Raw genomic sequence first — 24,177 nt, forward strand, 5'->3', positions numbered from 1 at the left:
GACTTGCCACCTCCAGAAGACAATGTGGAAGGACTCCCATTTGTCTTTGTTGCGGATGAAGCATTTGAGCTGGGGGACCATCTTATGCGGCCATTCCCGATGAGGACCCTCACCCCGGACCAGAGGGTTTTTAACCACTTCCCGCCCACAGCCGCCATATGACGTCCTGGGCTTTGGGCAGGTATATCTGAATGATGCCTGTAGTTACAGACATCATTCAGATATTGCTGGTTTCAGCCGGCAAATCTCTACACCATAGGAACGATCATAGCGGCCGTTCCGCCGCTTGATCATTCCAATGGGAGGCGAGAGGGGATGTAAACCCCCCTCCGGCCGCCCTCCGGTGCTTGCTCCAACTCACCGTTACGATCGGTGAGGCGGAGAGTGGATCAGCCGGCGCCGGATGCAGATCATAGAGATTTCCGGTGGACCAGATGGTCGCCGGAGTCTCTATGATCATCGGAGGCCGGGCGTGATGTTATGACGTCACGCACGGCCTCTCCATTCAAAAAAAGGCACCGCTTCGGCTGGGAAGCGGTGATCGTTTTATTTTTTTTTTTATTTCAGGCTTCCCAGCCTAGTGGTGAGATATGGGGTCTTATTGACCCCATATCTCACTATTAAGAGGACCTGTCATGTTATATTCCTATTACAAGGGATGTTTACATTCCTTGTAATAGGAATAAAAGTGATCAAAACATTTTTTTTCAAAAAAGTGTCAAAATAAAAAAAAACTAAATATAATTATCAATAAAAAAATTTTTTAAAGCGCCGCTGTCCCCGTGTGCTCGCACGCAGAAGTGAACGCATACGTAAGTCCCGCCCACATATGAAAACGGTGTTCAAACCATACATGTGAGGTATGGCCGTGAACGTTTGAGCGAGAGCAATCATTTTGTCACTAGACCTCCTCTGTAACTCAAAACATGTAACCAGTAAAAAAATGTCAAGTGTCGCCTATGGGGATTTTTAAGTACCGAATATTGGCACCATTCTACGAGCGTGTGCAATTTTGAAGCGTGATATGTTAGGTATCTATTTACTCGGTGTAACTTCATCTTTCACAATATGCAAAAACATTGGGCTAACTTTACTGTTTTGTTTTTTTTTTAAACACAAAACTGTTTTTTTCCCAAAAAAACACGTTTGAAAAAATTCTGCGCAAATACCGTGTGGTCCTTGCTAAAAAAATACCTAGGGTCTTTGCTAAAAAAACATATATAATGTTTGGGGGTTCTATGTAATTTTCTAGCAAAAAAATTATGATTTTTACATGTAGGAGAGAAATGTCAGAATTGGCCTGGTAAGGAGGTGGTTAATTACCGGCTGGCCAGAGCCAGAAGAGTGGTGGAGAACACGTTTGGAATCATGGCCAGCCGGTTCCGCCTATTTCTTACACTCATACAGGTGGCGGAGTATAAACTGAATCATATTATCCTGGCGTGCTGTGTTCTACACAACTTTTTATGGCAACATTCTGCCAACTATGCTGGCTCAGTTGGGCCTGAGGCCGGAATTCTAAATGAAACAACCCTGACGGCGCTTGAAAGTGGCCGTCCTGGCTTGCCCCCCCTGAGTGCCCGTGATGTCCGGCTAAGATACCTTGAATACTTTGCAGGTAGGGGGGCTATCAATATGCCAGACAATGTGTGAAACCTTTTTCAAATAAAAAAAATAACTACTCAAATCTTTGGTGACATTTACTGCTTGTGTTTCTTTTAGCTGACCCTGAAAGAAATGTGGTGAGTCCTGAAAATGGCGTGATTGTGTAACCTTACAAAGCACTGTTGGGTGTTATTTACTAAAGGCAAAGACACTTTGCACTACAAGTGCACTTGAAATTGCTCTTGTAGTGCAAAGTGGATTTGCCCTTAGGCCATTGTCACTGAAAATACCAATTAGAGCACAACAAAAGTTTTGGAGCGTTGAAACAATAATCCACACATTCTTGATTAATAATCTTTTTAATACCAGCACAATCACATGTGCATTTGTAAAAGGTTTTTAAAACAAACCAACATGTTTGTTGTATAACAATTTTTGGGGTCACATTAGAAAAAGTAGAAATGTCCATTTAAGATAAAACAGGCATGTTTAAAACCAACAAGAAAGACACAAATCTTGAACTTACAAAGTTCACATTTGGTAGAACTTGAAGGCAATATCAGACATGAGTATTTACAAACTGTGTTTGATATTGCGTTCAGATGGGGTGAAGTCACCCCAGGAAAAGCCAAATTTTGAAGATGCACACAAATTGCCAAATGTCAACATGTGCTAGTTGCCATCATGGGGGATCAAGAGACGTGTTTTTGGGGTGCAACTCCTTCCTCACAGCTACTTTATTATTGAGGAAGGGGTTGCACCCCCAAAACGCGGCCATTGATCTCCCGTGATGGCAGATAGCACATGTTGACACACTGTGTGCATCTTCAAAATTTGGCTTTTCGCAAATATGTCAAAAAATGGTAAAAATTTTTAGCACACAAAAAACCAAAGGGATTTGGAGGGGTTTTAAACTCTCCCTAAAACATCATTGATGTTTTTCTGGATGTTTTCCAAGTCCCTATTACACCCCATGATCTCCCCGATCAGGATCTGTGCACTTTCCGAGGTGAAATGGCCTGGATCCACAACATCACGATCACCTAAAAAGATAGAAACAAAAACACACCATGTATTATAAATATGCTGGCATCCATCTCTTACCTGAGCCTGTGGTCGCAGACACTCACCTGTTGTGGTGCCAATTTCCACCACGTGTTCCTCCTCCTGCTCTGCTTGGCTTGGGTGGATTTCCCCTTCTTCCAGAGGTGGGGGGTCTGTGGTCTCCTCGGATGAGGGGTATCCTCCGAGTCTTTTCTCCCCTATGTAAAAAAAATAGGTATATTTAGCACACAGATATTTGATGGCAGAACTATAAATATGAAACATTGCTTGGAAGTGGGGTACAGTTGTCTATTTTGGCAGAGTTCCAAGATGTAGAATTTTTATTGTCCTTTGTCAAGCTTCAATACTTTACCTGTTTTGTACAAGCTTCACAGATAGAGTCACCCCTATAGCATACACTGGAGTACCTGTGTGGGCCCCCTAATAAAAAGGGTGTTCTTCTGTCCCACACTAGTGCTACAACATTCAGATGTGTAAACAGCTGCTGAGTGTCCTCTCCTTACACAGAATCTAGTTTGCATTTCATTCTAGTTACAAACCTATCTACACAACCAAATTTTTTTCAGACAAGTAGGCCATAAAAAATGTGGGCAAATGCATATGGCCAAAACAATGGTGTTTTCTAGGCCGAACGAACAATTTTTTTTTACGAACAAATAATGTGCCCATGAACATGAAAGTTGCCATTTTAAACTGGATAACAGTTAAGAAAAGCACATGGAGCAGCACGAACATAATAAACATAAAGAATAGGAACACAGGACAACTACTTACTTTTTTGCAACACTCTCCGGATCCTTCTATACTGCTCTTGCTCCCTTAATTTGAGGTCCGACCACCGTTTCCTGAGCTGATTGTTCGATCGTCGTACCCCAAAATTCCGGTGCAGACTCTTGACTACTTTCGCCATGATCTTGGCCTTTCGGACATTGGGGTTGGGGTAAGGTCCATAGTTCCCGTCATAGTCGGCCCTCTTCAGGATGTCCACCATCTCTAACATCTCCCCAAAGGACATATTCAATGCCCTAAATCGTCTCCTTCTGGATCGGGACGTTTCAGGCTCCGGGCTTTCCTCCTCCTCCTCGTTGGTGTAATTATCTGACACCTGCTGTGTCTTCGCCATGTGCTCTTCCCCCACTGCGACGAACGAGAAGGGGTGGGGAATAGACTAGAAAGAATGTCAGGGGCGTGGGCGGAGTTTCACGCATGTGCAGTGTCTATAAAGCGTAACACGCGTGCGTAGTACGTACGATCTATGAGCGGAGGAAGGTGTAACAGAGGCACCGATCGTGATTGCGAAGGTAAGATTTAACATTGGGCCTATACTGCTTCTAGATTGAGGCCTGTATTTGCACAAGTTTAGAAGACTTTAGGCTGACATTAGGGTTTGTCTTGTTTGTCTTGTGTTGTGTCTTGCAGTGAAAATTGATATCTTGAAAGATAAGGACTTTATGCCAATCTTCATAGATATGTTCAGGGAGCTGCCCTGTCTGTGGCAGATAAAACCACCCTGAATATAAGAACCAAACAAAGAGGACGGCAGCGCTGGATAATTTGTTGGAATTTGTGAAGACGGTGATCCCCACGGCAGACATCGTCTATTTGAAGATCCTAATTGGTGGCGTGAGGAGCACTTATCTAAGGGAGCACAAGAAGGTCCAGGATTCCCAGAGATCAGGAGCAGCAGATGACATTTATGTCCCCAGACTGTGGTACTATGACAGACTGCATTTTCCGGCAGGCCAGACTGAACCCAGGCCAGCACTCTCCAGTCTTCCTTCCACGCTTCCTTCCCCCCCAGCAGAGGCTTCTGACGCCCAACTTGGGCTTTCCAGGCAGCAACACGTGGAGGAGCCCAGATTGAGCCAGGTATTGCATTCTTCTAAATATTTCTGGTTGTCCAATCAGTGATGTTAAATAGATGTTAGTTTGGATTGCTAATTTATGATTGTGATTGATGAAGCAAAAACTAAAACCATGTCCCTTTTTCATGCACAGGGAAGTCTCAGCCAGGAGGTGGCTGGGCCAAGCAGGCTGCCTGATATCCAGGTCCCTCCCCTCCACCTTCAAAGAAAAAGTGGCAGGAAGAGGAGTAACCTGGAGGAGCCTGCCATAGGCCTATTTAGGAAGGCTACTGAGGTCCTCAGAACACCCCACACTGTGGAGGAGGACTTTGCTGCCATAACTGCATGCAAAATGATGCAGATGGAGGAGGGCCAACGACTCCTGTGTGAGTTCTTAATTTTGGAAATAACATCTGCTACCCACATTAGTGACCTCACACATAGTCCTCCTCCTCTTCCTCCAGGTCCTACTCCTCCTCCTCCTCCTCCAGGTCCTACTCCTCCTCCTGCCACATCTCCAACACCAGAGCCACAGCCGGGAAGGAAGCATGAAAGGAAGACCAGAGAGTGATGACCCTGGGTTCAGTCTGGTCTGGCCAAAGATGCAGCCTCTTGCGGTACCACAGCCTGGGGACAATACATGTCATCTGCTGCTTTCCGGAGCTCTGGGACTTCTGGACCAGACTGTACTCCCTTACATATGGACTCCTCAGGCCACCAATTTTGCTATAAAATAATTGATGTCTGCCCTGGGGGTCAAAGGCTTCGCCAATTTATGATGTTTCTCCAGCGTTGTCTCCCTCTTTGGTTCTGAGCCCTTAATAAAGGAATTTTTGTTACAATTATACTCGCCTATGTGTGTTTTCCTTCAAAAAGGACAGTTTGTGAGGAGGCAGGTACATTTGAAAAATACAATGTGAATTTAACAAGGGACACCAACACCAAGCAATCTCCTTGAGATTAAATAATACAAGATACCAATGGTGTTGTGGTAATTTGACATACAGAACACACACAAAAATATTATGGAGTCAAACCAATAAAAAATAAAAAAAAATCAGCCTTGAAACAAATACAAACCCAAAAAAAAAAAAAAAAAAACAGCCTTGAAAAAAATAAATAAATAAAATAAAACAACTAAAAACAAATTGGGTCAGATGTGACAAATCAAAATATATTGAGGGAATCAGGATAAATAATAAAGAAAGAAGTTTGTGATAAGTTTGTGTGAATATGAGCAGCAAAACTACTTAATTCTTCTCACATTATAAAGAAGAAGAGAGTGCGCTGTATTAAACAATTTTAAACATTGCAGCGTGACGAAAGTGCTCTATCCATTCTGAACGCTAATTTTACCAGACTGAGCTGTTCTGTCTCGGAATTTCTTCTGAGCATGCGTGGCACTTTGTGCGTCGGAATTGTCCACACATGGTCGGAATTGACGTGATCGGATTTTGTTGTTGGAAAATTTTACAGCCTGCTCTCAAACTTTGTGTGTTGGAAAATCCGATGGAAAAAGTCTGATGGAGCCCACACACGGTTGGAATTTCCGACAACACGCTTCGATCGCACATTTTCCGTCAGAAAATCCAACCGTGTGTACGGGGCATCACTTTGAAGAGTCTCCACAGTGGGAGCACATGTATTCTAATGGATAGATGAAGGACAAATGACTGGAGGGAGCCCAACCCTCCTTAAAGGCGCAGGAGCACACTGAACACCCAGCACATTGCACGATGGCAGCAAAGGTGTCAGTGTGTTGCCTGACCAATATGTCAACAATACAAAAAAAGGTCACTGCCCCCACCTATAACTGGTCTTCACAGCAAGGAGCACTGGAAGGGCAAACGCATGTAAAATAAAACCAAAGAATTTCCAAGCTCAACTTACCAACAAGCCTGCGACCAACCAAATTAACCTGTCTAACAGTATGCGTCTCCACAGTGGGAGCACATCATTTCTTGAATATATGTGCTCCCACTGTGGAGACTCTTCAAAGTTAGAGTTAAGGTCTGCAGGATACAGGATGCCTTGCCGTCGCCTGAAGCTTATGCATGTATTTGCAAATGTGTGCAACTAAACCCCTGTTTTTAACGCATACTGTTAGACAGGTTAATTTGGTTGGTCGCAAGCTGCTTGGTAAGTTGAGCTTGAAAATTCTTTGGTTGTTTTGATAGTGGTTTGTATAAATCTATTATTTGGTCATTCTGTGTCTTGCTCAGTGCTCTCCTCTGATGCTCACTTAGTGAGTTTGGCGATGGGGGGGAAGGACAAATGAACCATTATATATGATTATCGTTTTCTGTTGTATTTGCAATAAATAATTATTTTAATAATATTATAATAATTATGGAATATTGGTGGTACGTAAAATTCCCCTGAGGTCATTGTTGGCAAAACTTGTTGGAACATGACATCAAGTACTGATCACCCACTATATATGGATGTCAATGACCATTAAACATGATCTGTATCATTCTCTGCTAATTAGTAATTTTACTGAACCCTATATTTGTTTTGTTGCTATTCATGTAATACATTTTTACCTTTTATATAACTTATGTATTCTTCATAAACAATGAAGAATACATAAGTTATATAAAAGGTAACTTTAATCCCAATTACCGTCATCAATATCTCGATCTGATAATTGCATGAGTGAGTTCCTGGAAAACGAACATCAAATTATATAAGATAGTGAAGGATCAGAACAAATGGTATATCATATATAATCAAATTCAATAAAACCTCACAAATCAGAGTTGAAAGACTCTAATTTGTCTTAGTAAAAATCTAAGCACTTAACTCAAGTAGGTCACAAAGTTCTATACTGTAAGCTTTAACTTTAACTTATTTTATTTTTATTATTTTATTTATTTTAGGTACTTATATAGCGCCGTCAATTTACGCAGCGCTTTACATATACATTGTACATTCACATCAGTCCCTACCCTCAAGGAGCTTACAATCTAAGGTCCCTAACTCACATTCATACATACTGGGGACAATTTAGACAGGATCCAATTAACCTACCAGCATGTCTTTGGAGTGTGGGAGGAAACCGGAGCACCCGGAGGAAACCCACGCAGGCACAGGGAGAACATGCAAACTCCAGGCAGGTAGTGTCGTGGTTGGGATTCGAACCAGCGACCCTTCTTACTGCTAGGCGAGAGTGCTACCACTACACCACTGTGCTGCCCATAAAAGATAAAAACAATTTGTCACCGATTGATACATCAATCGGTTAGCAAAAAACCTTTATCGGGAAGCGCTTGACCTCACGGCGATCTAATTTTAAACAGGCTTTCAAGAGAGGTAACAGAATTGACAGGATGAGGGAGTGCTGAGCGGTGAGTCGATCCAGCTGGTCTAGACGTTCTCCCGAAGCACGCAGCACATTAAATACTCGTGTGTCTGTATGAGGACTTGTTAGCACAAGCTGGCATACTGACATTTAACGCCTCAATCAACCGTGACACTCAGCTTTGTGGATGTGAAAAAACTTGTTACCACATGAATTTTATACTGGATGATATTGAATAAAGTTTTCAAAGTCTGAACTGCTCTATGTGGAGTTTATTTTTCTCCATATATGCCTGGATGCCTGGATTCTTTGAGCGATCCCTCCAGAGAGACCCAGACCATACAGGGTAGCAAGACATCGTAGATGTGACATAAGGCTTGTTATATCCAACATTGTGGTGAGTTTGTACCCCAGAGGGGTGTGTGGAGCACTGTGTGGAGGATTTCCGGTGATTTGTGCACTATCCAGCATGTTTTCCTTTTTCCACTGAACGAATCACACCAAGAACTTTTTTTACCTTTAGGTGTATCTGCCTGTTACAGATCTGCACAATATTTAATTGTTTGATTGCATGTACACTTTATTTCATGCTTATTTGTCAACAATTTGTAGTTGACAGGAGCGCCGCTTCCTGATAAAGGTTTTTTGCTAACCGATTGATGTATCGATCGGTGACAAATTGTTTTTGTCTTTTATATCCATTTGTAATTTTTTCTTAAGTGGCTGCTATTTTATACATTACTTCCTTTGGAGGACTGTTTTTCATATTGTTTTATTGGTTATCCGTAGCACTGAGTGGGGAGGAATTCAGGAACAGATAATTTCTTCTTCCTTTGTGTTTTTATTGTAAGCTTTAACTTGTTTATGCAATTTTAAAAGTTGTTTTAAAATACAGCTTTTATCAAAAGAATACCTGGTGGTTCTGCCATGAAGCTCTTTGTTTAGGGCACTTTATGTATGGTGTAACAAATGTTTCTTAACTGCACTCCTGCATAGTCACTCTGTAATATATACCACCATTGAGACTACAAGCTACAGTGCCAACAGAGAGCTATCTGACATCACTATGTAGCATATGATCTTTCATACCTTTAAAGCTCATCTTCTGTACTAGAAGCTATAATTAGGCATGTGCAATTTGTTTCGTTCCGAATTCGTTTTTTTAACGAATTTCGACAAATTCGTTAATTCGGGAATATCCGAATTAACGAAAACCCATTTAACGAATTTTTTCCGAATATTCGTAAATTCGATAAAGTTGGACATTCGTAAATTCGGGCATTCGTACATTCGTACATTCGCAATTTACGAATGTACATTCCTACATTCGTAAATTTGTAAATTCGGAAATCTGAAATAATAGTTAACTAATAATAACTTAACTATCAGTAATTACTAGTAACTTTTAAATTATAGGTATTGTAATTTCCTTTCAAATTTGGCTGTTAGTGAACGTAACACATACAAATTTATCCAAAGTTATGAATGATCCGAAAAAACGTAATGGAACGTAATGAATTAATAATAATAAATAACAATAATAATAATAACAATGTTTTATTATTATTATTTATTATTAATTTGTTCCGTTCCATTTGTTTAGATGCAGCATTTGTTTTGGATAATTCGTAACTTCGGATAAATTCGTATTTGTTACGTTCACTGACAGTCAAATTTGAAAGGAAATTACAATACCTATAATTTAATAGTTAGTTACTATTTCAGATTTTTGAATTTTCGGGTTTTTGGATTTTCAAACTTAGAATTTACAAATTTTCAAATTTTCTAATTTACAAATGTACGATTTTACGAATGTACAAATTTACGAATGTACAAATGTAAAATGTGCGAATGAACGAATGTACGAATGAACAAATGTTTGAATTTACGAATGTACGAACGTACAAATGAACGCATTTACGAATTTACAAATTAACGAATTTACGAATCGCGATCATAACGAATGACCCGTAAAACGAAAAAAATAATAAACTAATGAAACGAAAACGAAAATGAACAAATTTTATTGGTTTTGCACATGTCTAGCTATAATGTTAGAACTTGTTTTATAGATATTGTCTATTTTTAAAAGGCCATATGCAATATGTAATGTAATTTATTTACGATTACTTTTCATTGTGCAATTGTGTAGTTATCCAAAATACTATCAAATAAACAGATTCTCTTTCTATGTGATATATATACTACTGCTTGCATGGATTTATAGTCATTGTTAAAAAACAACTGTTTTTCCACAACAGTGTCCCATAATCGTTATGACTCATCTAAATCTTACACCTACATTGAGAATGGAACAAGCTTTTCAATACAGTATGAATCGGGAAGAGTCAGGGGGTTCCTGAGCCAGGATGTTGTAGTTGTGAGTCTCTATTTTTATATTTTGTCCTTATAAATACTTATTCCTGTTGTATACAGTAGATAATTATGATTGTCAATGCAAATCAATGTGAGTGAGAGGTGTTATGGAGAATGGGCTTCCCCTTCATTTTCAGTAATTGTCTGAAAGTGCTTTATCGTGGTCTCACAGCTGCCGTGCTGCTAGGTGGTTGCTCGTCGTCCTCCTTTTGATTGCCAAGGGGCACCGGCAGGGTTGCCCTCTCTCTTTAGTCTTATTCTCTATTACTATTGAACCAGTGGCTTTGTACTTCCCTGCACATTAAAGGCCTACGGGTCGGCTGGTTGGAGGAGAGAGTGGCCCTCTATGCAAATGACCTCCTATTGTTTCCAAATGATGCTGGCACATCCCTCCAGGATGCCCTTCAGGTTTTAGCTTCCTTTTCCACAATAACTGGTCTAAAGGGCAGCTGGGCCAAATCACTGCTATTCGTGATTGACCCCGAAACTATTGGCACAGCTTCCCCTAATATTCCATTACAGTGGGTTGAGAGATTAAGATACCTTGGGATTGAGGTTTCACGTCAGGCCTTGTATTTCCTTCCATTTAATCTGGCCCCAATCCTCCAAGATGTTAGGCTGTGGCTGAAAGCATGGAAGTTTCTACCGCTATCCCTACTTGGATGGATTAATCCACTAAAGAAGAAAATTCTCCTGAAATTCATATATTTATTTAATCATTCTCCTCGGTGGATTCCTAAGTCCCTCTTCATATGCCTTGATCGGCTCTTCTCTTCTTTTCTTTGGGGCTCACATACTCCTAGATACAAGTTGTCTACTCGGAAGCGCCCTAGCTCACAGGGTGGCCTAGCTTTCCCTGACTGTTTTAAATATTTCCTAACCACCCAATTGGTAACAGCTGCCTGGTGGCTGAATCTGGACCTTACCAACCCTTCCACACTTCTAGAAGCTGCAGTGGTCAATTTCCTAGTGGTCCTTAAATTTCTATTATTTAAAGGCCCTCACGCTCCCTACCCTTTAACACTTTTCATGATTACCACTCTAAGGGCCTGGATTGTGGGCCTGACATGTGAATGTTACCCAAGGTTGGCAGTGTCTCTGAACGCTCCCTGTGGGGCGTTCGGAGACACAAATATAACATCAAGTTGACTTCTCAAATTGTCTCCTTGTCCCAACTTTCTTCTAATTACAATATTCCTGCAAACTGCCAGTTTCATTATTTGCAACTCTCCCATGCTTTCCACTGTCTGATCTTGCAATCCCCTCCAATGATTGTTCAATCTGATTTGGAACAGGTACTCAGAAAGTACTGCGCTAAAAAACCCACCTCCCACTCATACTCCCATCTAGTAACAGTATCCCTACCTGCTTTGGAGGGACTTGGGGCCCGATGACTGTGGGAAATATTAGACCTAGACATGAATGATTAGGAAGATAATTGGGATCTCCCCTTCTGAACCTTGGCCTCTACGTAACCATTTTTTTTCATCAAACAAGGTTTTATTAAGCAAAGATGATGCATATAAATACATAGTATTACTAATATATATATATATACATAGAAAAGAATGCGTATTGAACAAGGAAAGTATACATTGTTAATATAGTCAACATTAAGGGTAATATATGTTGATGTAGAAATAAATGTATACCACTATGAACTACTATCATCATAATGTGTAATAATATCTCCCTCCCTCCCTCCCCCCCCCCCCCCCCGTTGAACATATTTGGTTTAATTGTATTTTATTTTAGCACACGTGATATGTATATGGATAATGTGACGCTCTCATATGTATTATATACCTTTAAGTCTATAGGGGATATATTGTGTTCAGTGCAGACATGACCATTTTGGGAGAACAACATGAACCATGATGTCTTTTGGTTTATACTTTTTCTGTATGTATCTGGAATTGAGTTTTAGTTACAGAGATCCACGTGTTGTATTACTGAGCGAATTTATGATTAAGTGCAAGTTTCAGGTTCTTGCAACCATCAATCCCAAATTTTGTTGTATTTCGTCGGACATCCTCTATTAATGTAAATATGTTTTTTGTATGGCAAGGTAGTGTTAACTTCTGTTTTCCACTCTGTCACACTGGGAGGGGATGGTCTCATCCACTTTCTTGCAATGATTTTTCTGACAGAGAATAGAGTCTCATGTAGGAATACCTTGGTAAATTTGTCAACTGTGTCTGGAAATATCCCTAGGAGACATTGTTTTGGTTCTAACGCTATTGGGGAGCCCATGGTGTCGTGTAGAAATGTTATGACCTGTTTCCATAGTTGTTGAATCTTGGGGCATGTCCATATTAAATGAAAGAACGTGCCTGTTTCTTGGCCACACATCGGGCATAGAGTGGACTGATTACGCTTATATCTGGCTACTCGAATTGGAGTGAGGTATGTTCTATGTGTTATGTAAATCTGAGAGAGTCTGTCCGAGAGTTTTGGTGATACTGCTTTGCATGTCTCGAGGGCTTCCTCCCACTCCTCATTTTCCATCAGGCCTACCTCTCTCTCCCATCGAGGCTTCAAATCAAACGCTATTTTTGATGAGGTGGGAGTCAGAAGCATATTATAAAATGTGGATATTAGTCCACGTGGGTCTGTACTTTTAACAATAGCCATAACGGGATGAAGAGCAGGCGGAGCCTCAACCTGTAAAAATTGTGTTTGTGTTGCATGTCTTACTTGTAGGTATCTGAAGAACATGAAGTTTGGAAGAGAAAACTCCTCTTTGAGTATATTGTAAGTTTTGAGAGTTCCATTGAACAGCAAATGATGTATATAGTAAATTCCCCTAGACTCCCACAGCTCCGGGTCCGGTATGTTAATGAATTCTGACATATCTCTATTGTGCCATATCGGTGTATGGTCGTGCAGTCTTGGTATTTCTAATTTGGTGGAGGCAAGGTCCCAAATACGTCTATAATGGTATATCAAGGAATTCTTGTCTCCCCCCACTTCAGTACTCCTGGATCCCGCCGATATTGCGTACAGAGAATCGCCTGTGAGTTGCACACTTTTGGGGCAAAGAAGGGTCAGGAAGCGTACGTTGTCTGTCTTGTCTATGTGGAATAGTTGTGATAATTGTGATGCAATGTAATAAAAGTTCAGATCCGGTAGGGCCATTCCCCCCATGTCTGTCGGGTTTTTAAGCGCTGACCATGCGATTTTATGTCTGCTAGTCCCCCACACAAAGGGTTTAAGTAAAGCTTCAAGAGACTTAAAGTGTTTTAGTGGGAGATAGATTGGGGTATGCCACAATATGTAGAAGATTTTTGGGAGAAGGACTATTTTTATCAGATTTATGCGACCCCATACTCCTAGTGGTAGACGGGCCCAAGTACGTATTTTGGTTTTGACTAGTGAAAAGAGGGGTTCAATGTTAAGGGGAATATAATCAGCCGGATCTCTGGATATATGGATTCCTAGGTATTTGATTGTATCTGCTCTTTTTAGTGGGGTATCTGTCCATGATTCAGATGGTGGGAAACTGTCTATAGGTAGTATCTGGGACTTTTCCCAGTTCATCTTTAAACCGGAAAATGTTCCGAAGTGTTCGATCAACTGTAATGCTTTTTGAAGGGATGGGCCTGAGTCAGCGAGATATAATAGGGTATCGTCCGCATATAAACAAATTTTTTCGGTTAAGGTTCCCATTTGTAGACCCACGATCTCGGGGTTTGCACGGATCGACACAGCCAGAGGCTCTTCAGCTAAGGCATAGAGAAGTGGGGAAAGAGGGCAGCCCTGTCTCGTGCCTCTACTGAGGTCAAACTCTTGAGACGGCCACCCGTTCGCCACCACTCTAGCTGTGGGATTTTGATAAAGTAGTTTGATCCACTTAAGGAATCTGGGGCCAAAGCCATATCTTCCCAAGCATTGCCATAAGTATTCCCACTCCACAGAGTCAATGCCTTGGCCGTGTCAAGCGTCACAATCACCCGGGATCCTACATTTTCATGTGTGGCCTGTAAATTTATAAACAATTTCCGTAGGTTGAACGAGGTGTTACGACCAGGCATGAACCCCGCCTGATCCGTATGTATCAGGGAGAGAATGACTTGATTGAGTCGGAAGGAGAGTACCTTGGCTAACATCTTGATATCTACTTGTAATAGGGAGATTGGGTGGTAGGATTCGGGGTATCCTGGATCTTTTCCCGGTTTGGGTATGAGGACTATTGTTGCCTCTCTCATAGAAGCGGGGAGTGTAAATGTCTCGAATAAGTGATTATATAAGGTTAGAAGTTTTGGGATCAAAAAATCGCTGAATTGGGAGTAAAATTCTATAGGTAGGCCATCCGAGCCCGGGGATTTGGACCTGGCAAATCCAGCAATAGCCAACGCTATTTCTTCCTCAGTGAGTGGTGCCTCAAGAAGGTTAACCTGGTCTTCTGTTAACTGGAGAAGTGCCGCCTCCTCCAAAAAGGAGTTCATTGGGCCCTTATCCTCAGGACTTTTTGAGGTGTAGAGGTCAATAAAAAAACCTCTAAACATAGAGGTCACTGTGAGGGGATTAGTAATGGATTCACCGCCAGGACCGTGTAAAGATATTACCACAGGGGGTCTATCTTCATTGTGTACCAGGTATGCTAGGAGCTTGCCAGCTTTTTCCCCGTGCTCAAACAGCTTTTGTTTAGCAAAGAACATTTTGTGTCGTTCTTTCCCATATTGGAGTTGGGCTACTACTCTGGTCTGAAGTTTAAGTAAGTCTGCATTTGCGGGAGAGGGATCATCTATATAATTTTGTTCAGATTGGGATAGTACCGTTATCGCTCTTTCAAGCTCTCCTGAGGAATCTGTTTTAATTCTGTTAATGCGGGTTGAGAGTATCGAACGTGAGATTTAAAAGACTCCCAGATTGTTGTCGGGGACGCTGAGCGGTCGTTGTTCCTGAAGAACAACTTCCACTCATTCAGAAGTTCATCATCCTCAGGGAGTAGTGAGAGCCAGAACGGGTTTAATCGCCAATTCCGTTTTGGTTTGTCAGTGGGCACGCTTAGTGTAATCCAGTATGGGCTATGGTCAGACAACAGCCTGGGAGAAAAGGCTGTCTCTAGTAATCGGGGTGTGAGACTTTGTGATAACAATATCATGTCAATTCTAGACATAGAGCTGTGGGAGGAAGAGAAACAAGAGAATGATTGTTTGTGTGGGTATTTGTATCTCCAAGAATCCACAAGGTGAAAGGAGGAGATTAGCTTGGCAAATTTGGTTTCTCTGTTGGTTATTGGATGTGGATTCGAGGGTTGAAGTCTATCTACTGAGGGGTTTAGTGTGGCGTTAAAATCCCCCAGCCAGACCGCCTGGACTGTGGGGTGTTTGGTCATGAATGTTAACCCCTCTAAGATTATGGGCATGGAGAATGGGGGGGAGGGTACATAGAAAGCCAAAATAAGAAAAGGTTCCCCATTTAGCTTGACAGATAAAAAACATATCGTCCCTGCGGGTCCGTGGAAACCTCTATAAGTTCAAATTGTACCGATTTGGCCACCAAAACTGATACTCCACGTGCGTGTGATGTGTAGGTTGAATGAAATGCCCATCCGACCCAAGGTCGGCGAAAAGCCATTTGCAATCTCCCTTCCACATGTGTCTCCACTAAGACTAAGATGTCAGCGTGTTGTTTTTTAAGGAACGTGAGGGCCACTGAGCGTTTTATCTTCTCACGCAATCCCCGCACATTCCAGATAAGAAACTTTAGAGTCCCCATGTGTTCCCTTCTATACAGCAACGTATTTCAGCCATCATATATACGTCTAGTTTTTTGGTTAGCCTTCTCAGATGTCTGTAATGTATATTTAGTGTACACTTAACTAGGTATAGCATAACTTTTAATGTCTGCAACAACAATGTCCAACTTTGGTTGGTGTACCATATGGTTATAACACATACAAATCTGTTCAACGGTTGAACTATCCCCCCCACCACCCCCCACCCCACCTTGCAACCTCCCCAACTGTTGCAGGCATCATCCCCAAACCTACTGAAAATCCCCAACAAGGAAATACAAAACTTTACATGGTAAAGCCATAAATATGTGAGTAATTGGGGCCACCGAACTAGAGAGTGCTGACGGGTTACACTCCGTACTGGAGGAGCGGTATATAATTGTTCATTGCAGTGGCCCCCAATCTCACCATCATATTCTCTGATGTTGAGTGGGGTAAAGTCTCGCTGCACTTTGCAATAAAGGGGCAGGACTGTGTCCTCTCTGGGGCTCCATCTTCTCAAAAAACATATTGAGCCACATAAGATGTCAGGGGAAAACAGATTAAAGTAAAAAATGTGGGTAAGGGAAAAATCAGCTTGTTACAATATGGAAATAGGTACAGCGCTGCGCCAAAAAATATTGAAAAGAAAATACGATAAAAGGTATATACAACCAGCAGCTAACACACTTCTAGACAAAGGCAAAGGTAAAAAGAAACAAGAATATATATAGTGTAGCGCTATATGTGTATACGAATAATAATATATATAAACGATAAATGTGTCCTCAATGAAAAAAAATTTTTTTATAACAGCACTAGGTGAAAAAAATAGGCAATATTGACAGTGACTACAATGAATAAATGGTATAAATCTATGGTTTGAACATAGAAAGTGGGTCTAAAGGACCATACATGTGTAACAAATCGAAAAATAATGTCCATAAAAATTAGATAATAATGGTAGTGATTAGTGAGAAAAAAGGGGGCCACCACCAGAAAGTCTATAAGAGTTACGTGCTGGAAAAAAACTAATAATATAAAATGAGAAAAAAAAAAAAATTGTATAAATCCCGGGGTTTCTTCTAGGGTGAACTTGATCACTTCTGGTAAATGGATCACTAAATTGCAGAAAAAGTGGAAGATCTAAATAGGCGGCAAAACCATCACCAAAGTTTCAGAGGAGGCTTACCGGAATCAAATGACCTGGAAAGACCTACGTCTTCCAGGTCAAAGAAAGCTTGTAGACCACCAGGTCTGGCGAGATGAATCGTCAGATTATCCTCAACTTCCAATTGGGGGTAGGGGTCTTGCTACAGCTTCAAGCGTCCTCAGGACAATCCAACAGGCTCAATAGGTGTCACAAATATCATGCGAGAAAGAAAGGCTCACATGGCATAATAACGTTTAAAACATCAATTTTATTAAAATAATAAATCAGAACACTCACTTGATGGGAGATCAAAAACAGCTCATATAAAATTGGTTGCGGTAATCGTAAGGGGTCCACCCGACATGTTTTGGCTACATAGCCTTCATCTGGGGTATGGAACCCCCCCACTTCACCGCAATTTAAACAGAGAATGACCCCCACTGGGAGTGTCACCGAACCAGAAGTGGCGCAATTGATGTCACTTCCTGGTTAATTAAATTAGTATGTTTCACTATGAGAATATATAAAAATATAGGGGCAAAGAGCGGTATTTAAACCGCTAGTACTAACAGGTGTAAAATCTGAACAAAATATTAAAAGAGGGAGGTGGCCGCTTGATCGGCTTGTACACTCGGTTTGTCTTTGTACAAGCCAATCAAGCGGCCACCTCCCTCTTTTAATATTTTGTTCAGATTTTACACCTGTTAGTACTAGCGGTTTAAATACCACTCTTTGCCCCTATATTTTTATATATTCTCATAGTGAAACATACTAATTTAATTAACCAGGAAGTGACATCAATTGCGCCACTTCAGGTTCGGTGACACTCCCAGTGGGGGTCATTCTCTGTTTAAATTGCGGTGAAGTGGGGGGGTTCCATACCCCAGATGAAGGCTATGTAGCTGAAACATGTCGGGTGGACCCCTTACGATTACCGCAACCAATTTTATATGAGCTGTTTTTGATCTCCCATCAAGTGAGTGTTCTGATTTATTATTTTAATAAAATTGATGTTTTAAACGTTATTATGCCATGTGAGCCTTTCTTTCTCGCATGATATTTGTGACACCTATTGAGCCTGTTGGATTGTCCTGAGGACGCTTGAAGCTGTAGCAAGACCCCTACCCCCAATTGGAAGTTGAGGATAATCTGACGATTCATCTCGCCAGACCTGGTGGTCTACAAGCTTTCTTTGACCTGGAAGACGTAGGTCTTTCCAGGTCATTTGATTCCAGTAAGCCTCCTCTGAAACTTTGGTGATGGTTTTGCCGCCTATTTAGATCTTCCACTTTTTCTGCGATTTAGTGATCCATTTACCAGAAGTGATCAAGTTCGCCCTAGAAGAAACCCCGGGATTTATACAATTTTTTTTTTTTTCTCATTTTATATTATCAGTTTTTTTTCCAGCACATAACTCTTATAGACTTTCTGGTGGTGGCCCCCTTTTTTCTCACTAATCACTACCATTATTATCTAATTTTTATGGACATTATATTTCGATTTGTTACACATGTATGGTCCTTTAGACCCACTTTCTATGTTCAAACCATAGATTTATACCATTTAATCATTGTAGTCACTGTCAATATTGCCTATTTTTTTCACCTAGTGCTGTTATAAAAAAAAATTTTTTCATTGAGGACACATTTATCGTTTACAAAAATCAGCTTGTTGACTGTTGGGCTAAACTTGACTCTCGTAGTAAGGATACAACTCACAGTTCCTTGGCGGGTCTTCCATCTGGTTCACTGAGCGAATAAATGGGCTAGTGCGAAGAGCATTTAAATCTAGCAGTTTGATCTGTATTTGTCCACTTCAGTGCACAGCACTTATCTGTTAATTTCTAATCAGGTCTGCAATAAGTGTCAGGAGTTGTATGCTGTATTGATTGTGGTAAGTGGTAGCAAAAAGTGTACTTACAGCAGTATCAGTCTGCTCTCTCCGGTGCCCCCTGGCGTTCCAGCCAGGTTATCACCTCCTCAGGGTCCTCAAAGAAGTGAACTCTGCCACCTTGCTCTACTCGGAGTCGGGCTGGAAATAGCATAGCATATTTAATTTGCTTTAATCTCAGCCTGCGTTTGGCCTCTGTGAACCCTTGTCTGCGGCGCTGTACTTCTGTTGAGAAGTCGGGGAATATGGCGATTTTACTGTTCCCTAGTTGAATGTTGCCTTTTTCTCGCGCCATTCTCAGGGCCGCATCCCGATCCTTATAGTTAAGGAGCTTGGCTATAAAGGTGCGTGGGGGTGTTCCCTGCGGAGGCGGTCTAGCAGGCATTCGGTGGGCCCTTTCCACAGCTAGCATTGGGGAGAAAGCCTCTCTGCCATAGTGTGTGATGAGTAGCTGCTCCAGGAATGTGGTGGGGTCCTTTCCCTCAGAGCCTTCAGGGAGGCCGATTAATCGCAGGTTGCATCTCCTCAGTCTGTTCTCCATTTCGTCCTGCTTGGAGAACAGTTGCTGGATTTGGCGCTGTATACGTTCTGTCCCCTCTTGCAGGGGCGGGATGGCGTCTTCCACATTGCTGATTCGGTTTTCTGCAGTTTTGACCCGGTCCCGGAGTTTATGTAAATCTTGCCGGATGAGAGATATATCTACCTTTACCTCCTCTATCTGGGCTGTTAGTGAAGTTCTGCAGAATGTGATTGCCTCGAGAAGCCGATCCGTATCTCCCGCCAGACGCTCTTCCTCAGGCTTTTCCGCAGCATCATTTTCCTCCATCTCCTCTCCCTCGTGCCGGCGGTACTGAGCTAGTTTTGCCGCCATCGCTGCTTTCTGAGCCTTTGTGAGAGACATCTTGATTGGGTTCTTCAGCGGTCACAAAAGGGGAAGCTATTAAGCTTGTTTAGAGCGGCTGCGGGCACAGGATGAGGTAAAATCAGGAGTAATGGACAGATCTTCTCAGGAATGCGCCCTGTTCCACTGTCAGGTCACGTCCCCAGGAGAAACCGCCTTTACAGGGGGACAGCAGGGCCGCAGTCTATGTGTATAGCACAGGCAGAGGGGGCAGGTGTGCCAAAATGGCCGCCGGTCAGCATATGTAGGCCCAGGCCGTCAGCTAGGCCGTTTGTGAGTGTCAGTCTCTCTGGGTCCTAGATGGGTGAGCAGGTTAGGAGGAGAGGGAATGAACACTAGCCAGGTACCTGTGTTTAGAGGCTGGATCCAGGCAGGGCCGAGATTGAGGTGTACCAAGATGGCCGTGGCCTCCGGTTGTAGGCCGAAGCCGTGGTCTCGATGAATTTTTTACCCGCCGAGCGGGAGATCGCCGCTCCGTTCGGGCCGCCGTGCGGATTTTTCCTCTAGAAGTCAGGTCCAGCTGTCCCAGGTGTCCCAGAGAGGCAGTCCAGCCAGTTAGCTAATTATTAAGTCCAGGATTAGTGGTTTAACAGGAGTAACGGACGGAGCTCTGAGTCCACACATCCTACTCCATGCAGTGTCAGGCCACGCCCCTCTACGTAACCGTTTAATAGAATTTAAAAATGTTCCCTGGGTGTACTGCACTCCTTACTGACTACATAAAATGAATCCTTCATTTTCGCCAGAATGCTGATAGTGTGCGAGTGCCCCGGGAGATTTTTCTCACATTTTCTGGATGTGTCAATCCGTCACCGAAATCTGGGAGGAAGTGTTATCCTTGATAAATCAATTGCCATCTGTTACCATACAATCTTCCATGCATGTATGTTTACTAGGCCTGGTTGAAAATATTCTACCCACAGTGGCAGAACGCACCTTGGTTAGTTTGCTTCTCTTCTATGCTAGAAAAGCAATAACATTACATTGGAAAAAGCCCACTCCTCTATCTATTATATTTTGGAAACAATTGGTGAACAATAGTCTACTGTTGTACAAAGATACATATATCAACAGTGGTTGTCCCCGGAAATACAAGTTATAGTCTAAATGGCTAGCTGAATCATCCACTGCTATGTCCATGGGGTGATGTCTTTCCCCTTTTTTCTTTTTTCAGTATTGTATGTGTGGCATCCCTCCTCTTCATTGCATACCTGCCTAATGTGCACCTTCTAATGCCGCGTACACACGAGCGGAATGTCCGACAGAAAAAGTCAGATGGAAGCTTTTCATCGTCTATTCCGAACGTGTGTGTGCCTCATCTGACTTTTTTTTTTCAAAAATTCTAACGGACCTAGAAATAGAACATGTTCTAAATATTTCCGACGGAACCAATTCCTATCGGGAAAACCGCTGGTCTGTATGCTGTTCCGACGGACCAAAAACAACGCTGTCTTTGAAGCAAGTACGAGACGGAAGCTATTGGCTACTGGCTATTGAACTTCCTTTTTCTAGTGTCGTCATACGTGCTGTACGTCACCATGTTCTGGACGGTCAGACTTTGGTCGGACTTTGGGGTGACCGTGTGTAGGCAAGACCACTTGAATGGAATTCCGTTGAAGTTCCCTTGGAGAAACCTTCGGAGTTTATTCCGACGGCAAAACCGGTCGTGTGTACGCGGCATAATTGTTTTATGGGTGTATAGCAGTGTTGATGTGAGCCACACCGCTAAATTTACAGATGTAGCCCTCTCACATCTCTGTTTCTGGACCATTATATGATCATGTTATGGACCCCTATGAGGGTTCCATCACTGTTAATGTTTGTTTTGTGAAAAAAAAAAGATATGTGACAACAGCAACACTGAAATATCCAAATGCTAGACATCAAAAAATACTTCTCACTTAATAGGTGCGCTGTCACTTTAAGAAGCTATTCATACTAATGCAGATACAACAACAATGTATTATTATATGTGCCCCCTAATGTTGTTGATTGCCCTAGCAAACCAAGCATGTTCTGGGATCTTAAAGATTATTTTATGTAAAAGGACAGTGGTCATGGGACTTTAAATGAGGCATGTCACTCCCAGAGTCAAAATAACATGAAGTAAATGGTAAAGAAAGACTATTACAATCCAAGAATAAATCTACATAATCGCAGAAAAACACAATACATGGTAATGAATCACAAACAAGTCATAAAAACCAGCTGACATATAAAAAGCACATATTATAACACATAAATAGATATTGTATTGATGCATGATGGTATATGCTCAATAATGTCACAACCAAAAATAAGTATAAATTGCAAGAACTAGACTGTCTTGGCATCCTTGAAAAATCGCAATGGAACTCAACGCTTTTCATGGAACATGTCCATTCATCAGGAGTACAGTATACGGAATGTCTATAATAGTTAAAAAGTAAAAAATATACTTATTATTAGAATAATTATTAGAAATTATTGAACACTTTCCTATAACAGCAATGAAAGACATGATCTAGGAGAGACAAGCAGTCTGGTACTTAGTAGTCAGCTGGAAATTAGCCCGGTTCCCAAAGGGAGGGAGAGAAAGGGGGTGACAGCAATGTCTGATCTGAGGCTGAAGCAGGAATGACCCATCCATACAGGAACAGCCACAGGGGCAGGTCAGAAAACAGCAGAAAAGTCCATGGAACAGTGGGATGCAGGAACAGCTCACGTACACACTAATCTAAAAATAAGTATATACACATGTTTGATATATATAAAGTAAAAATATAAATGTGTATGTATGTAAAATATACCAACATGTAAGTATATACTGTATAAGTGGAAAAAAGTGTGCAAGTGTCTAAAAACTATATCTAACAAAAAAAAGGAAATATAATAAATTGAGTGGACAAACCAACTATACAAATATGCATGGGAGGCAGGTACATGATGTGTAATGAGATCAGGTTGCTGAAACCATAAACAATAGCAAAAGTAACAAGAGTTGAAAAGAGTGCCTAGTGCAAAAAACAAAGAAAATGTATAAGTGGGGTCACCTAGGATCCCAAAGTGAAACTTACAGGTGTGTTCCATGGAATAGACTGCAGTTGAAATGCCTCTCAGGTGTAAAGAGGCATATACTGACCTGCTCAGGCTATAAGCCCGAGATACAGGGCGGGGCCCTGTCAGTGCTATGCCATTGGCTGATGAGCACCATAGGTGATATGTGGACAAACCAACCATACAAAAATGCATGGACGTAGCAGATGCATGAGGTGGAATGAAATCAGGTTGCTAGGACGATGAAAAATATACAGAATGTGATAAGAACTGAAAAAAAAAATGTAAAGAAATAAATAAAATAAATTTCCTAGTGCAAAAAAAGCAAAAACATAAACAAGATATGTATAGATGGGGTCACCTAGGGTCCCAAAGTAAATCTTTCAGGTGTGGTTCCATGGAGTAGACTGCAATTGTAATGCCCCTCAGGTATAGAGAGGCATATACTGACCAGCTCAGGCCGTGTACCCGAGATACAGGGGGGACCCTGTCAGTGCTATGCCATTAGCCAATGAGCGTGAGGGAGCGCGGACAGGACCACCTTTGGCGCATGCGCCGGACTTGGATCCCCACACACCCACCGCTCGGCATGAGATGCACGAAAGACATTGCCACATCCCGGCGTCAATAGACATCACAGGCAGGCAGTGTGTGCATAGCACCGATGTGCGGGATAGAACTCCCCACCTACACCCCAACGGGAATGAGGAGGGGAGACAGGGGAGTGGAGACATTGACATCCCTCCTCTTCATTGCATACCTGCCTAATGTGCACCTTCTAATTGTTCTACGGGTGTATAGCAGTGTTGATGTGAGCCATACCTCTAAATTGACAGATGTAGCCCCCTCTCATCTCTGTTTCTGGACCATTGTATGATCATGTTATTGACCCCTACGGGGGTTCCATCACTGTTAATGTTTTGTGTTTACTTTTGTTGGTCTCTGTTTTTAGTTACCAAATTCCTAATAAACAAATGAAAAAACACAGCAACACTGAAATATCCAAATGCTAGACATCAAATATACTTCTCACTTAATAGGTGTGCTGTCACTTTAAGGTGCTATTCATACTAATGCAGATACAACAACAATGTATTATTATATGTGGCCCCTAATGTTGTTGATTGCCCTAGGAAACCAAGTATGTTCTGGGATCTTAAAGATTATTTCCCTTGTTGGAAGTTTAGCATTTGCCAGTTGAATAGATTGAGAGATAGGCATATTTGTAAATTTCATTCACAGGCTACATTCAAAATATATGAGATACAATCTTTTATTACC

General features: G+C 41.8%; 1 protein-coding gene across 2 annotated transcripts in view; it reads left to right on the top strand.

The window, feature by feature from the left end:
* The window catches only part of REN (renin), a 713,915-nt gene that overhangs the window by 186,399 nt on the left and 503,339 nt on the right, over positions 1 to 24,177 (top strand). For both annotated transcript variants that reach the window (XM_073615843.1, XM_073615842.1), the window contains exon 4: positions 10,080 to 10,198. In XM_073615843.1, the coding sequence (XP_073471944.1) occupies positions 10,080 to 10,198 (119 nt within the window). The remainder of the gene's footprint in view (positions 1 to 10,079; positions 10,199 to 24,177) is intronic.

The sequence above is a fragment of the Aquarana catesbeiana genome, linkage group LG02 (assembly GCF_042186555.1).
Source record: "Aquarana catesbeiana isolate 2022-GZ linkage group LG02, ASM4218655v1, whole genome shotgun sequence".
In the NCBI taxonomy this organism is placed as follows: domain Eukaryota; kingdom Metazoa; phylum Chordata; class Amphibia; order Anura; family Ranidae; genus Aquarana; species Aquarana catesbeiana.